Source organism: Eurosta solidaginis, chromosome 4 (assembly GCF_040869045.1).
Source record: "Eurosta solidaginis isolate ZX-2024a chromosome 4, ASM4086904v1, whole genome shotgun sequence".
In the NCBI taxonomy this organism is placed as follows: domain Eukaryota; kingdom Metazoa; phylum Arthropoda; class Insecta; order Diptera; family Tephritidae; genus Eurosta; species Eurosta solidaginis.
In genome coordinates this window covers 53918011-53935463 of record NC_090322.1, presented here as the reverse complement: position 1 = coordinate 53935463, position 17453 = coordinate 53918011, and the positions used below count along the sequence as shown (strand labels likewise).

Sequence of the window (17453 nt, the reverse complement as noted above, 5' to 3'; positions counted from 1 at the left end):
CTCTGCTAGGGTACATCAAAGCAGTCGGCTAGGATGACGTGCTGTGAAGGAGATGTGCAAATCACTGTGCAATTCTCAATAAATTATCTATCTATCTACGTTCGGGTAACAAGCACCATTGAGGTACTAACCCGACCATCTCGGGACCTATTGATATGACTAAATTGAACCTTCTAGGAATTAAATACACTGGTTTACAGCCAAAATGCACCAGAAACGCCATTATGTAATTCCTATGTAAAATTACCCCCTGGTTTCGAAAAACAAGGTTATTTTTAATTCTATGGTAACGTTTTTGAGATATTTACGAATAACGGTTTTTTCCAAAAAAAAAAATTTTGTCCACTTAATCATATATATCTCAAGAACGAATTGAGCAATTTCAAAACGGTTTGAAGCTTTTAAAAGGTAATAAAATTTTCTATAACTATATGTACTAGTAGGGTACTTAAGTATTAAATGGATATATTTACTTGAATGCTTATAACTTTTGTATTAGTCGATCGATTTTATTGAATGAAAGCTTATTTTTTTGTAATAAAACAGAGCTTAGAGAAAAAAAAACAAATCTGCAAAAAAATAAAAAGTTTTCGAGATCCTGCCTCGCAAAGTACAAATTTTTTTTATATTTTTACAAAAAAAATAGAAAAAATCCGTAATGATTTTTCTTTATCTTTGAATCTGCAGGGCCTAGCAAAAAGTGTTGTATACACACCTTTCAAAAGCTTCAAACCGTTTTGGAATTGCTCAATTCGTTCTTGAGGAGATATATATGGTTAAGTGGACCCATTTTTTTTTTTTTTTTTTTTGGAAAAACCCGTTATTTTTAAATATCACAAAAAAGTTACCATAGAATTAAAAATAACCTTGATTTTCATAAGAATTTCATAATGGTGTCTCTGGTGCAGAAAAAAAAAATTGGAATTTGTGATCCAGTGATATTAATAATGACCGCAATGCAAAAGTCTGCTAAAATTTACCATTCTCAATGGAATGCTAGATATATAACTTTCCACATTTTGAATCAGTAATGAAAAGAGCAAAATTTACTAAAATTTTAAATGGCTGTGGGTAATAACGCAATGCAATGGCAACGGCGACGCAGGGATTATAATAAAAATCGTATAAATCTACTGATCATAATTAATTAATTCCTCCCTTTCTATGCAGTTGTATGCATACATACATATGTATTTTGTTCTCCAAACGCTATTTAAAGAAATCAATTGGTATTTACATGAACTTCGAACTCTTTGGTATTTGCATTCTTCAGTTGATTATCAACAAAAACATGACAAATTATCACTACCAAATTCATACATGTTGTTTATATATTTAATATGATAGGCAATTTACTTACCCTTTCTGATGCAATGATCCTGGATAATCGGGCCTGACTACACGCGATTTATTTTGCTTTATGAGAGCGTGCTTAAGCGAACCATATCATGTTAGGGCACAATTTCGGTGATGCAACCAATCAAAGAAATGTCTGCTTCTAGGATAGCAGCAGCAGCTCCCGGTGGCGGCACATAAATAACAGTTGCATGCTGATCAGTTGCCTTTTTTGCTTGGGGAAATACATCCAACCAGTTTGGTACCGTATTCCAAAGCATGTGGTTGTGGAAAGTACCTTGTTTACCGGTAAATCCTTGTTGTTTTGGCGTATTCTGAGCTGAATCGCACCCCGGCAGAGATGATATATATTAGAATAATATAACCTTTTTTTATTATTTAAAAATGCACATACGTATGAATGAAAAGCAGAAAGTAAATGTTGTTTTTGTTGTAGCGATAAGGACACTCCCCGGGACCGATTTAGTATGACCACCTGAAACCTTCTAGGCCATCCCGTCGATTCTATACAACTTAATATTATTTTGGGCGAAGGCCGCAGAAAGGTGTTCATTCTGTGCAACAAAATTTTTAATTTCCGCTTTCAGATTCTAAAAACGGAGCTCGACCCGCGTCTTTTTATACCACCTTTGTTTAGGTTGTGCACTGTCTTGAAAAACATTACCTTTTTTGGTTTTGGCAATCGAATCTTCCAATTCCAATAGGCAGGGCCCTAGAGAAAAAATCGGGGCCGGGACTAAACAATTAACGGCCCCCTATAAAAAATCCACTAATACATTTGATTAAGTTGAATTAATGACGCCTCATTCATGAATTATTATTGATGGATTACACCAAAAAATTTTTTGCTTCAACTAAATGATTTTTGGACTAAGAGCTGAAAATAAAATTAACACAAAATATTTACTATTTATAATATTTTATTGTAACGTAAAAAATAAATTCTCTTTTAACAGCCACATATTGTATCAAATAATCTTTTCTAGTTATTTGGTAACATTTTAATACATTTCTGATAAATTTAATGATGATTACAAATTTTAATTATTCAATATAAAAGTTCGGCTATCAAAGAGTGGCTTTTTCTGCTTTTTTCGCTGCAAATTTTTTTATGATAATATCAAAATTTAACTGTCTTGCCAAAATGGATTCAACACACAGCGTGGCAAGTCCTGAAACTCGCTCTTGAAATGAACACGATCTATGAAAGCTTTTGATTCTTGAAAGGACGCTGAAGGAACGTTCTGCACTAGCTATAGTGCAAAAGATACGTAAAGCAAAACAAATGTTGGGAATAATTGTATACAGATTTTGAACATATGTAGATGGCATTTAGCAATTCCAATGGTGACAGACCTTTATCACAATTTGCTTCGTAAATGTATTTCAAGTGAATTATTTCGCATTCTAAGCTTTGAGAAATGTCCGACTTGTATTTTTCAAAAAATGTTGCTGCGCTCGCCCGAACTATAGTTCCATCCATGTCTTCAACTTGCCACAAACAGGAAAACGTCTCGCTCAAATTTCTCATAGCTGCAAATCGTTCAGTTATGTCAATGATTACCGAATCAACGATCACCAGAAATGTATTGTTTTTAAAATCAGACTCTGAATCATCCGTAATCATCTCATTTAAATTATCTTCAGAACGTCTTTTGGGGTTTCCCTTTCGAATGTCCGGAAACTTTGGCGAGATGTTCAATTGAATATGGCGTCTCTAGCTTGGAGGAACACGTTTCTTTCATTAATGGTAGTCAGTATTTTGAACCAAATTGAGGACAGCAAGATACATTCGAAGTTGTTGATGTACTTGAGATTGCCGGTAACATCTCCGTATGCTTGCGCAGTAAAATTTGGCTTTTGCCTGAAAGTCTATGAGGAGAGCTCGGTACATTTTCTTTTTTTTGAGGATGTCCCTTCGGGTTCCCCCATAAATTCAGAAAACAAAAATTCAGAAACACATTTTTTCAGAACCCTTTTTTCAGAAAGCCAAAATTCAGAAGTCAAAACTCAGAAACAAAAATTCAGAAATCAAATTTCATAAGTCAAAATTCAGAAGTCAATTTTCAGAAGTCAAAATTCAGAAAGTAATCAGACGACAGAAAAAACATTCAATTTTTCTCAAAATTCAAAAACGTTTATTTATTTGGAAGGAATTATGTATAAAGAAAAAGTAGTATAATTTAAAATTTTGAATTGTGTGCAATAGCAAGCATCTAATTAATTAATTTTTTTTCGCGTTTATCTCTTTCAAATGAATTTACAATGAGAGAGATGCTTGGTGTCTTATGTATTGTTAAATTAATAAGAGGGTCAATAAATAGTCCATTTTTGCTTGGTGAAATTAAGTTTAACGTTCCTATTAGGCCGTCTAGACATTTTCAATCAATTTGTGTAGCTACATGCAGGTCGAATTATGAAATGCACGAACCACTTCACTGTTTATGTCGTGATTTTAATAAACACTGTAAAAATTTAGACGTCTGCGACTCGTTTCTTGGTATTAAAAAATACCTTTTAACTACATTAAATTTGTAATTCGAAATGAAGCAAAGAACGCTAAACTGTGATATACTGTTCAACCCTCTGTTTCAAATATGAAGTACCAGTTACTTGAAAGTTGTTTGCAAAATTGCGCTGTGATCATTATTTTTATATGTATGCAATCAAATTTACTCTGTATAAATTCTATTCTGTGTATATTTTATCTATCATTAATTTGCTTTATTGTCAATTTCATAAATTATTATTTACTAGCTCCTTCATGAGACATTTTAACAAATTTACAACATTTTAACTTTTGTTTACTTCTAATCTTTTAATTGAAATTGTCAAGCGTTTAATTAAATACTGTTTAAATATTACTTTAAAATTTATGACTGCTTATGCTGTTTACATCGTATATTACATCTGTGATTTAAGTGTCGGTATAATTGGTCTGTAAAATTGTTTAATTTGTAGACTGATAAATAAATAAATAAATAAATAAATAGCAACTGTTTTGCATTCGTTTACAATTGTTTCCCATTGGTTCCTGATCTCCTTCAAATCAGCTAATAACGCATCTAGATGTCGGACCTCAACATCTATGGTGGCGTCTCTAGCTTGAAGGACCACGTTTCTTTCATTAATGGTAGTCAGTATTTTGAACCAAATTGAGGACAGCAAGATACATTCGAAGTTGTTGATGTACTTGAGAATGCCGGTAAAATGCTTGCGCAGTCAAATTTGGCTTTTGCCTGAAAGTCTATGAAGAGAGCTCGGCACATTTTCTTTTTTTTTTTGAGGATGTCCCTTCGGGTTCCCCCCCATAAATTCAGAAAATAAAAATTCAGAAACACATTTTTTCAGAACCCTTTTTTCAGAAAGCCAAAATTCAGAAGTCAAAACTCAGAAATAAAAATTCAGAAATCAAATTTCAGAAGTCAAATTTCATAAGTCAAATTTCAGAAGAAAATTTCAGAAGTCAAAATTCAGAAAGTAATTTTGCGCAAAATTTAATGTTTTTTTGCTGTCTGATTACTTTCTGAATTTTGACTTCTGAATTTGTTTTCAGCCTGGAACACAGCAACGTCGAAAGAAGGCGTTATATTCAATCGAATTATGGAATATATATGTATAATATCACCAAATTGGATGAAGGCTGTACAAATAAGTCCATCAAAAGGTGGCATAATGTATATAACATATTTAATTGCATAAATGAAATAAAAAATGAACAGGCAATAATAGAAACAAAACTGCAGCAGTTTTCAGCTGGAGGCGAGCCATATCGGAAACGCAAGAAATATAAATATAAAAAATATAAAGACTTCGTTTTTTCAAGGCCTAACAAAAATTATTTTACCAGTATTATTGTTATGATAGATTTTTTCTTAATGGAAACAACAAAAATTGTTAATACATCCCAGAGCATGGGAAAAAGTGTCAATAAATATGACACTATGACATCATTGCCATGAAACAAGTCCAATTTTCACATCCATTCATTCCAGATGTCGCAGTGCTGTGAATATCAATTTGCAAGAAACAGGGTAGAAGTAGAAATAATGAAGCAAACAATCCCTGTGATAGCCGATGAAGGAATTTAGCAGTTCCCGAAATGGAGCTATACAACGAGCTTTGGCAGTTGCCTAAATGTTTTCTTTCTTCTAATCTAATTTAAAATTTTTTCAGTTAATAAAAAATGTATCATAACAATAATAATGATAAAATAATTATTGTTAGGCCTTGACCTGGATTCGAACCCGCGATCTTACAAATCAGTAGGCCGATATAAGAACAAAAATTGTAAATTCATTTGAAAGAGATAAACGCGAAAAAAAAATTAATCAATTAGATGCTTGCTATTGCACACAATTCAAAGTTTTAAATTGTACTACTTTTTCTTTATACATAATTCCTTCCAAATAAATAAACGTTTTTGAATTTTTAGAAAAATTTAATGTTTTTTCTGTCGTCTGATTACTTTCTGAATTTTGACTTCTGAATTTTGCCTTGTGAAGTTTTACTTCTGAATTTTCACTTCTGAAATTCGAACCTATGAATTTTGTCTTTCTGAAAAAGGGTTATGACTAATGTTTTCTGAAAAAATGTGTTTCTGAATTTTTGCTTTCTGAATTTATGGGAGGCACCGTCCCATCGTTGTGTAGTGCTGCTGAAAATAGTAAAACATTTTTGTACAACCCCCAAAAAGCAGCCGTACAACATTCTGCAGCATCAACACCACATAAATTGAGACCGTGGGTTGCACGAGGCGAGTAATCAGCATTCGAGTTTTTGTGGAGAATGTGACGTAGTGCTCCGTTGTAAGCTCCTTTCATATTGGCGCCGTTATCGTACCCTTGTGCACGACAATCTTTTAATGTGATTTCATGTTTACCTAGAGTATGGCAAATTAGATCAGCGATTTTTTGACCAGGTTTTTGGTTACAATTCACGAAAGCCAAAAACCGTTCTTGAATTGTAAAATTTGTTGCTTTCAAATTGTATGTATGTATGTATGTATTTATTTGAAAATTTGTTCCTAGCACAACAATTTTGACAAATTATTTAACAGTGCTAGTCATGAATAGCATGAGCCATAAAAATTGAACATTTATAATAATAATAAATTAGATTAATCAAATTAAATTAAATATAACGGATAATAGTGAAATCTTTATGTATGTAAATGTAAATCTTAAAACTAAAGAAAAGTAATTAATAAAATTAAAAGACAGCAGTAGTGATGATAACCTTTGGCTGGTTTTAACAAATAAAGAAAGAAGACGCAGAGAAAGGAAAAGGACTTAGAAATGAACATTTTAACAACAACAATTTGAGATCCAGTTTAAGAGTCGTTAAAAAATGATGTTAGCTCTTTTTTGAAGTGCAGAGCATTACTTAAGAGTCGAAGACTTGTAGGTAGGGAGTTCCAAAGACGTATTGCAGTAACAAAGAATTGGCGCTCAGAGGTTAGCGTGCGGTATCTAATGTGCTTAAGAAGAAGCACCGATCTTGATGATTGCAGAAAAATAAGCTTACGATATAGAAAGTCAAGTTCCTTCGTGTGTATCAATTTATGTAGGAAGGACAGTGTTTTGACTTTTAAAAGATTTTCGAATGTTTAGCAACCTTTCAGCATGTTGTGATACGTGGTCAAGTCTTTTCAACCCATAAACATATCTAGCAATGTTATTGTAAACAACATTTACGGCTGAACTCTGTAATTCAGTCTCATCTCAAGCCTCTAAATTTGAGATTTTCTTTTAGAGACAATTTTTGTGACTTGAGATGATTTCGGTATTCAGTAAAAGAAAGTCACAAAAACAATTCACCATATCGACGAAATTCACCAAAATGACAATTTACTCATATATTGATCAAATAATATAGCATTGTATTTTGTCAACGGAATGTTGGGTGGTATTGTGGCTGAGCTTGCTAAGACGCCGATCACAATTTTTATAGAAAATCCCAAAGTGTGTAGGTTCGAATCTCAGCGGCGCCACATAGAGTTCGATGTTTTTTTTAAAGTATTTTCTGTTTTTTAATTTTTTCTATGCTTATTTTAATTTTAGGAAGAAAACAAATATATTTAAAGCGTTTTTCGCAAATAATTTTCATACTTTTTCTGAAGTTTTCACGTTTGTGACCTGCCCCGGCCCAGCTCACAAATTAGTGATTGCTTTTGTGAGGCTGGAGACGCGAGACAGCTTACAGAATGGCAAATTGTCTCAAAAGTGATTTTCACCCCAAATAGTCTCTAATAGTGACTAGAGACGGCTTACTGAATTCAGCTGTTAGTTTGTTCCTGCACAGATAGTCACAGTTTGAGTAAAGCTGGAGACATTGGTGCTTTATCGGTAACCGTATCGGTAACCTTTTAACAGCTGATTCGACCAACCTTATGAGAATCAATGCAATCGATTATTGGTGCCGCTAAGGTCGTAACCGTATCGTAGCCAACCAACTGGGTTTTGGTTTACCGTCGTAACGATAAACAGCTGATTACGTTAGGGATACGGATACAGCGATACGACATACGGCACCAATGACTCCGGCTTAAATAACACAACCATGGAGTAGCGTAGGTATTATGTACGCTTTAGCCAGAAGTAGTCTTATGTGCAAAGGCGTGAAATACTGTGTTTACCACAGTGTACGAAGCATTCCATACACTTTTCCAACCGTTCTAAAGATATGGTCTTTCCATATCAATGTTTTGTTATAAATTACACCTAAGTTTTTCGCCGTCTCTACGTATTCTATAACGGAATTGTCGAACACTACATTCTCTAAATCATTAGTGGGGAAAATTCCTTCTATGAATAACAATACATTTTGACTTATTCGGGTTTATACATAAGCCATTCATAGTAGCCCATGAAAATATTTGATTCAAATCGTAGTTTAAGTTACTTTGAGCTAGTTTGATCACGAGGACAACACGTAAACAACTGCACATCATCAGCGTAGATATGAACATTACAATACTTAAGGACATCGGGTAAGTCATTGATATACAGAACAAATAACAGAGGACCCAGGATAGAGCCTTGAGGGACGCCTCTTAAGGAATGTAGGAAGTCAGACTTTTCACCATCTATACATACTGCTTGAGTCCTATCGCCAAGATATGATCTTATAAGGGCAACTGCATCACCAGAGAAGTTAAATAAGTTTTCCAGCTTCCTACAGAGCAGAGTGTGGTCTACAGAATCAAAAGCTTTAGAGTGGTCAAGAAGTGTTAGGAAGGCAATGTAACTTTCATCCACTCGCTCACGAATTTCTTCTGTCACAGATAATAGTGCCGTTGTACAGCTCCGCTTTGATCTGAAACCGGACTGACTGTCTGGCAGGAGCTTGTATTCATATACATATGATACGATTTGCCCATGTAGAATACGTTCAACGACCTTAGGGAGGAAAGGGAGTATGGCTATTTGTCGATACTCATTATTTTGTTTACGGATTGGAATAACTTTTTCAGCTTTCCAGTATATTGGGAAGACACCGGTCGTCAAAATTGAGTTGACCAAGTAAGTAATGTGGGGAAGGATTTTGGGAAGAATGACTTTTAAAAACTTTGAACATATGCCATCAAGCCCCATTGTGTTAGACTTCACAGAAAGTATGGCTGGACAATATCACAATTATCGACACAAACAAACTCGAAAGGGCTAGTGTCAACATTAATACGCACGGAGTAGTTATCAATACACACATTGTCGGCTGAGTTTGGTAGTCTTACAAAAGTATTATTTATTTCGTTGATGTCGACATCAGGGGGATGAGACAGGTCACTTTTGGGCTTACCAATTCCTATTTGTTTGATTTTGTTCCACTTTTCTTTTGTATTCAAAGCAGAACTAAACTTATACTCAAAATAATTTGCCTTGGCCAGCCTTATGGCTTTGTTTGCAGTAAGCCGAGCTGTTTTAAAGTAGCTATGCGCTTCGACTGTTTTGTACCTTTTCCACCGTGAGTAGGCTTGGGTACGAGGGTGGATAGGGAGTTTTAATGTAGCATTGAACCAAGGGCTATTCATGTATTTAGGTGTTTTTATTTTTAGTGGAACGTGATCATCGAATAACTTATTTATGTTATCCTGCAGAAACTTTGTCTGGTCATCAACCGATGTTAACGTACGAATCAAGCTCCATTCAACCGACTCAACGGACTCAGCAAGAGAATAATAATATATACTTCTGTAATCGCGATACGCGAACGAACTTGGCCTACATGATGTTTGGAAGTTGTAGTTTAGGAATATCATGTCGTGTTTTGAGAAGCAGGAGGCGGATAGTTGCGTGTAGTGAATCATTTTATGAAGATCATTGACAAAAAATAATTGAAGTGGAGTTAGCGCACAATTAACGTAGTCAACGTGACTATCATCAGGCACAGCATCAACGAAATAGCAAAATACTTGGCTTTCTTGCCTTGATCTAATATCGTTTCCCTCACGTGCTTTGCACAAATTTCAATAAACTCGTTCTGAATGTTTGGGGAAAGATAGTGAACTTGTAAACGTTTGTGCTGCTTTTGTGAAATCCTAACTTTCTCCAAATGATCTCTAAGTATCGGATCATAATAGCTTATGAGATCTTAGATGCCCAAAAAATGTTCATTGTTTCGTTCACCAAGATATATACTTTCGCCTTTGAAAGCTAGGCCTCTTTCACCAAAAAATAAAACAGTGTCCAAAATTCTATATAAAATTTCTTTCCACTTTTGAGTTTCAGTGATTAGCTGTTCATTGATAAGTGTATCAATTGTAGCCTCCTTTTGAATTAGATTTTTTAAAGATCGTCATTGAATATAATATTTAATGTGATCTTGAGTATTTTCGTGTGATGGCAGTTTATCGTATAGCTTCTTCCATACCTGGAATTTCTCATATCCGCCAGGCTAACAAATTTTAGGTCGATTTAAAGTATTGGTGGTTAACAGACGACATGGTAGGCAATAAAAAGCATTGCAACTGGCACTCCATACTAACCAGTCACGCTCCACTTTCTCTCCATTTGGCCAGATTCTGTTTAACAACGAGGTAGGAAATGCCTCGTCATGACAATCACGTGGAAAAATAACAGGACACTTGTGAAGACCTCGAAGTATTATTTCGTTGACTTCTGCAGATCGCAAAAACTCATTATTCACGGTACCGATATCGAAGTCGTTTAAATGATCTGGACTTTGATACAGAGTTGGTGGAATTGTTGGAAGACTTTTTGAAGATGAACCTTCATCAGTGTTACCACGAAAACTTTACGATTTCGGATTCATGTGAACATACATTTTTGTTTGATGTTTTTATTGTCTCCTCACTGTTCGAAGGCCCAGGCAAAAACTCATTATCAATATTCGTTGCTTTTGAAATTCGGCTTAAAATTTGCACATGGAACAACGGTAATAGTCTAGTTAAGGGGTCGACTGCTAATACGCTACCAATGTCGAGAGAGGTGTCAAACGACGCGTTTTGACATCAGTATTAATAATCCGAAGGCGGAAAGTAAAAATTTTAACTCGTTCAAAAGATATTAACGAAAAACCGAAAAAGACCCGCGGGTACCTCAGAAAGATCCATACACTATACTATTACCACCGTGGCTACCGCCACGGTAATGCACAATTTTTTTGTGGGTACTAACACAACAACAACCACATGAAAATCGCCAACTTCAACTGCAAATATCTCCGGACAGAGATCAAATTTTTCCTTCGGATTATTGTTCTCAAGATTAATACGCGTCTTTTGACACCTCTCTCGATATTTTTGGTAGCGTATTAGCAGCCCGGACCCGGGGGGAATCCCCCCATTCCCCCTTCCCCCTCGTTAGGTGGTTAGAGGACTTGGTTGCCTCTAGTTAATGCGCCAGGTTAATTTAGAAGTACCTAAACAGCTAACACATGTCACAACTTAAAAGCCGGTAGCACAAGCACTTTTTCTTTTTACACACCAGGTTATGCGAGAACTTGTAGGAGTTTAACACAATTATATTTTTTCTTCGTTTTAAAATGTTTTCCCGGAATAATTAAGGCTCCATTACTGATACTTAGCATAGACTTGACTTGGCTTGCGAACTGTCACTTACAGTTCTGTTAAATTAACATTGCATGTTACTGATTACTCAAAACTTAACTTGACTTAGAAGTCTGTTGAATTTTGATTTTCTATGTAAGTTCTAAGTGACGTTTACATTTTGAGATGCCATTTGTTTGTTTCCATTTCATTTTGACATTTTGTCATACAAATTGACATTTATTTAAAAATAAATTTCAACGCTGATTATGATGCCAGATTTTATGCGCCAAGTGGAGTATAGTCGTGGCTAAGTTGCCAAGTTTACGCCAAGTCAAGTGAAGTCTATGCTAAGTATCAGTAATGGAGCCTTTACCCTGCTAGACAGCTGTCAGTCATTTGAGGCATCAATTGACAGATAAGGCTGATGGAAATTTACATCACAGCGTAAAGCAAAGTTTCTATCAGGTTGTTAGAAGCGACATGACAAACCTGATGTAAACATTGTGTATACGTGTATGCATACACATACACACCATGGTTTTCCATACGAATAAAAGGAAAAATTTATGCGAGTGTATTAGTGATTCCAAAAATTCTGTTAATGTGTTGGAGTTTCCGTCAGCTCCGTTGAGCAGGGTAATAAATTGTCATTAAAGATGACAGCATGAAACGTCGATGTGTTAATGGAGAGCGAAAAAAGCTTTGAATGCTTGGGTGAAATACCCTACAAGAATACTGACTATCATATGACTATCATCTGATTGTCAGCAATGTCAACCAAACGATCAGCGCCTCATACAAACTTTCTATCACAAACTTAAGGGGACTTGCGCAAATGTGATGTAAACAACTGTGTACGTGTGAGTTTTTGTCTCCTTCTTATACACCCACATGGCCTACTGATTAAGTATATAGCCGTACTGCTCACTCTCATTCCTTTTCCTGGATCAGTGCTGACACTATAACTATCAAAAAGTGTCATAAATGATAGTTTACTGTAGATATCAGGTTTGACTGTTATACTATCATAAATGACCATTGTCATATTCCGCCAAAAATGAAACAATGCCTTTTGCTTTTTATTTACTTTATTTCATTACGTTTTTAATTTTGTACGTGATAAAAGCATACGCGTTTCTTATTTGTTTAAAATAAATAGTTTTATAAGAATTCGACTTCAGAATGTTCAATTTAAATTCAGAAAATAACCAAACAACAGAATAGCGCTTTCCTCATGCGGAAACACATTTAAAAATTAATCACCACTAACCACTATTATTTTTCGCGTATCAATTTTTTCAGTGCGCCCCATACATTCCGACAGCTTTTGGTATTTTTTAATATTATTTTCGATTTTTTTTCTTTTAGCATGGAGCTTTGAAATGCTATCTTTTTCATTTTTTAAACTTATTTTTTATATGGTTTTCGTCGGTTGAAAATGGCGGAATTTAAAAAATAACAAAACAACCGTGATAATCATTTGATTGCCATATGACAGTCAGTAGTGACAACATGATTAAATCGGATAAACTGTTCTCGCATACATAAAATTCCGTTGAGAATTATGTATCTGTCTCACATGCATAATGGTATCTGCTGTATGTTCTTTTGTTTTGTACCAGGTGTCCGAAGCTTTCCCAGTTTGAGTCCTTTTGCATGATTTTAGGCTGTCGTTGGGAACATGCGGACATACGTGAGCGATCAAAGGAACATACATAAATTTGAGTATCAATGCTTACGTCATCGCAGGATCAGCATTGTCAATTACAAGTGTGAGTGTATTAGTAAAACTATCAGCATTTCTTGTAGGGTAGTTACCTCCGTCTTGTAGTGTAATTTGTAATTGACTATCACTGTCTCATTCTGTATCTCTCTCTATCACCCGCTGAAGATAGACGGCCCTATGCGCCGCCATATTGAACACCCTGTCAAAACGCTAAAAAGTAGCCATATTGAACATCTTGTCAGGCAGTTGACAGATCAAATATCACACTTAGTTTGATTCACAATGCGTTTGACATATGCACTTCAACCACGTCACACATGACTTGTAGGATCGTTGTGTGGGTGTGGTGGTGGTAAATACAAGATGACCACAAATCTTGATTGTGGGTGGGTATTGATACTTTTAGTTCGATACTACGAAAATTTGTAATGGATACTTTTGTACCGAGTACTGAGCAGGTATGAGAAAAAATTATCGAAAAATGTATTTAGGTACCAAGTCCTGAGCCATTTTGCCATCCAGGGGCCCTATTCAGTAACTATGAGTTTTGAAATGTACATTTTTCTTTCATACAAATTATATGAAGAAAAAGTGTACATTTTTAAACTCACATTTACTGAATAGAGCCCCAGGAATTAAGGGCGAATTAGTGGTGACTTATAACCATAAAGCCATTCCAGATAAAACGGCTGATCGAACCAACCTTATGGAAATCAATGTAATCGATTAATGGTGTCATTCCATAACGCTAACGCGATTACATTGATTTCTATAAGGTTGGTTCGATCAGCTGTTTTATCTGGTTATGGCTTTATGGTTATAAGTCACCATTAATTCGCCCTTACCTATAAGAAATCCCGGTATTTGTTCGGGATCTCATATTTGTTGTATATGTATACCCATACTATTTATAACAACACAACTTGTACATGCATAAGTGAACTAGGCAACCCTAGTTCAGTTATGCATTAGAAAACACATCTCTATGTACAATGACTAATCGTTAAATAAAGCACGAGGTTGAAGACAACACGTATTTATAACATGGTGTCAGGTGTTCGAACCATTTAATCAATAATAACTAAATTAAACATGGCAAACGGAAAAGAAGAATTGGTGGCAAATTCACAAAAGCCAGCAATGACCTTTGCTTCAACCATTGGGCCAATAAATTTGGCTGCAAGTAATTTGGCAGTAGAGAGGAAAAATTGGTGTACTCAATTCAAACTTTTTTTACGCGCGTCAAATTTGGAGGAACAACCAAACGCGCGAAAAGTCGCTTTATTAATACACCATCTCGGTGCAGAGTCCCTACATATATTCAACTCATTTAATGAAGATGTGGACACGGTCGAATACAGTGAGTTGATTAAAAAATTCGAGGGCTATTTTGTGCAAAAAGCCAACATAGCGATGGAGCGCCACAAATTTTTCACACGTGGTCAACTTACAAGCGAATCCATAACTGAATATGTGGCTGTCTTAAACAATTTAAGTTCGACGTGCGAACTTAGCAGTCTCCGTGACGACCTTGTCCGGGACATTTTTATATGTGGCCTGTCACACAAATTTTCAAAAATAAAGGAGAGGCTTCTTAAGCGAAGGTGACATACGCTTGCAAAAAGCACTCGACATAGCAAAATCCATTGAATTAGCCACAGCTCACAAAATCGTCATTGAAAATTCGGGAGAACAAGAAGTGAGCACCATTGCGGCATTGACGCGTTCAAACAGCAAGTGTAGAAAGCCTTCTAAGAAGGAACAAACGACAACAACGAAATGTACGAAATGTGGACAGTTTCATCAAAACAAATGTCCAGCTTCAGGTGTCAAGTGTCATGCTTGCGGTAAGCCAAACCACTTCGCCATGTATTGTCACAACAAACAACAACGGAAGAAATACATAAAAAATTTACAGAAAGATGAAAGCGAAAGTGAAAGTGTAGACGAGAGCGAGGAACTTTTTGTGGGCGTCATGAAAAAACTAAAACCACGTCAGTCAAATAGGGAGTGGAACATCACCGTGCAAATTCGCAGCAGCAAGATTATTTGTCAGATAGATACAGGAGCACAAGCTAATGTTATGTCATTGAGTATGTATAATACATTGAAGCTAAACAATTAAAAAAAAACATGTCAAAACCAAAATATTAACTTTTAGTGGCGAAAAATTGCCAACTGTAGGCAAGTGCAACATACGAGTGTTTTTTAAACAGAATGTATATTCACTTGAAGTCTATATTATAAATATGAATTGCAATAATATTATAGGTGTACAAAGCGCCATTTTGATGGATTTAGTGAAACAGGTCAATATGGTAAAGTGCCTAAACAAAAAGTTCGAAGAATATTCAAATGTGTTTGAGGGTCTAGGGCTACTTAAAGAAAAATCAATCCGGAGGTGGAACCATTAACAGATCCTCCTAAGAAAATTCCGTTTACACTGTATGAGCCTTTACAAAAGGAACTAAATAGAATGGTGGATTTAAAAGTTATTACACCTGTTAAAGAACCAACCGAGCGGGTGAGCTCAATTGTGTTAGTTACAAAACCTAATGGCAATTTACGTTTTGCGTTTCGGAATATTGATGAATGTAAATCTATATTAAGCGGGTCTAAAGTTTTTAGTACACTGGATGCGAATTCAGGGTTTTGGATGATGAAATTGGATGAACACTCCTCCAAGCTATGTACATTTAATACACCATTCTGCAGGTATCGGTTTTTACGCTTACCCTTTGGTATCAATGCAGCGCCATAAATATTTCATGCCGAAATGGTAAAATTATTTTGTGACATTGAAGAGTTAATAATTTACATTGATGACTTTTTGATACATGCATCTACCATCGCGGAACATGACAGAATATTGAAGAAAGTACTGGAAAGGGCTCAAAACGTAGGTTTGAAGTTTAATAAAACAAGGGGCTTAGGGGCTTTTATAGAAAATATGTCAGCCAAAAATAAAAACTTACGCGAATTACTGAAAAAAGATATACAGTGGCATTGGAATGATGCTCATGAAAAGGAATTCACTAATTTAAAAAAATGAAATTATAAGAGCACCGGTGCTGACGTATTTTGATACCCGCAAACAGCTGAGGTTGTCTGTAGACGCCTCTAAATTTGCAGTCGATGCTCCTATTTTTCATGAGGAAAACCCGATTGCGTTCGCCTCAGCCTCTTTGACTAGCTCTCAGATTAATTATGCACAAATAGAAAAAGAACTTTTCGCTATTCTTTTCGGCTGCGACAAGTTCCATCAATACGTTTACGGGTTGAAAGTTATTGTAGAAACCGACCATAAACCTTTAGTATCGCTGTTTAATAAACCTGTTTTTAAAATTCTACCGCGACTACAACGCTTTATGATGCGTGTACAACGTTACAACTTACAAGTTGTGTATAAGCCTGGCAAATATTTATTTGTAGCCGATACACTCTCTAGAGAGCCATTGAGGGAAAAACCCAACCTTGATGTGGATAAAGAATTGGATTTACAGTGCAATTTGTTAATGTCTCACATAGGACTTTCAGAAGAGTTCATAAAAGAAATAAAGAATGCCACGCAAGTGGATGGAGTCTTGCAAAAAGTGAAAAAGTATGTTAAAGACGGATGGCCATCAAATAAAAAAATAGTTGACCAGGCAGCCATGCCTTACTTTAGTTACAAATATGACCTTTCAATTGTAGATAATTTACTTTTAAAAAATAATCGCATTGTTATCCCCAAGCTACTTCGTAAAAAGGTTTTATTTAACATACATTAGAGCCATATGGGCGTGCAGCGCTGTCAAAGTCTAGCTAAAGAATCATTGTTTTGGCCTAACATAAATAATGACATTTTAAACCCAGTCTCTAGGTGCGAGCTTTGCATGAAATACAGAGTAGCAAATCGAAAACAAGAATTGATGAACCATGAGGTACCAGATATACCATGGTACAAATTAGGCTGTGATTTATTTGAGTTCAACAAAAGAACGTATGTACTGGTCGTAGACTACTATTCAAAGTGTATTGAAATTGAACTTCTTAACTCGGGTTTCTCAAGCTTGGTCGTAGTAACTAAATTGAAATCTATTTTTGTCCGACATGGGGTACCGGGAATCCTTGTTTCGGATAACAGTCCGCCATTCAATTCTATTGATTTTAAAAAATTTTGTGTCGAATGGAATATTCAACATACAACTTCCAGCCCATATCTACCTAGGTCGAATGGCCTGGCCGAGAGGTCAACTCAACCCATTAAGAAAATGTTACACAAATGTCTAGATGAAAAAATCGATCCATACACAGCACTTTTACATTACAGAACAACTCCGAAAAATAGCATGCCAAGCCCAAGCGAGTTGCTCATGT

At 35.4% G+C, this 17453-nt stretch overlaps 1 protein-coding gene across 2 annotated transcripts in view; it reads right to left on the bottom strand.

Moving 5' to 3' along the window:
• The window catches only part of LOC137249766 (zinc finger protein 846-like), a 137133-nt gene that overhangs the window by 4041 nt on the left and 115639 nt on the right, over positions 1–17453 (bottom strand). The window contains exon 5 of one of the 2 annotated variants that reach the window (XM_067781645.1): positions 1361–1675. The exons of the other annotated variant lie outside the window; for it this stretch is intronic. Within the exon in view, the coding sequence (XP_067637746.1) occupies positions 1452–1675 (224 nt within the window). The 3' untranslated portion in view covers positions 1361–1451. The remainder of the gene's footprint in view (positions 1–1360; positions 1676–17453) is intronic. 2 annotated transcript variants of the gene reach the window in all.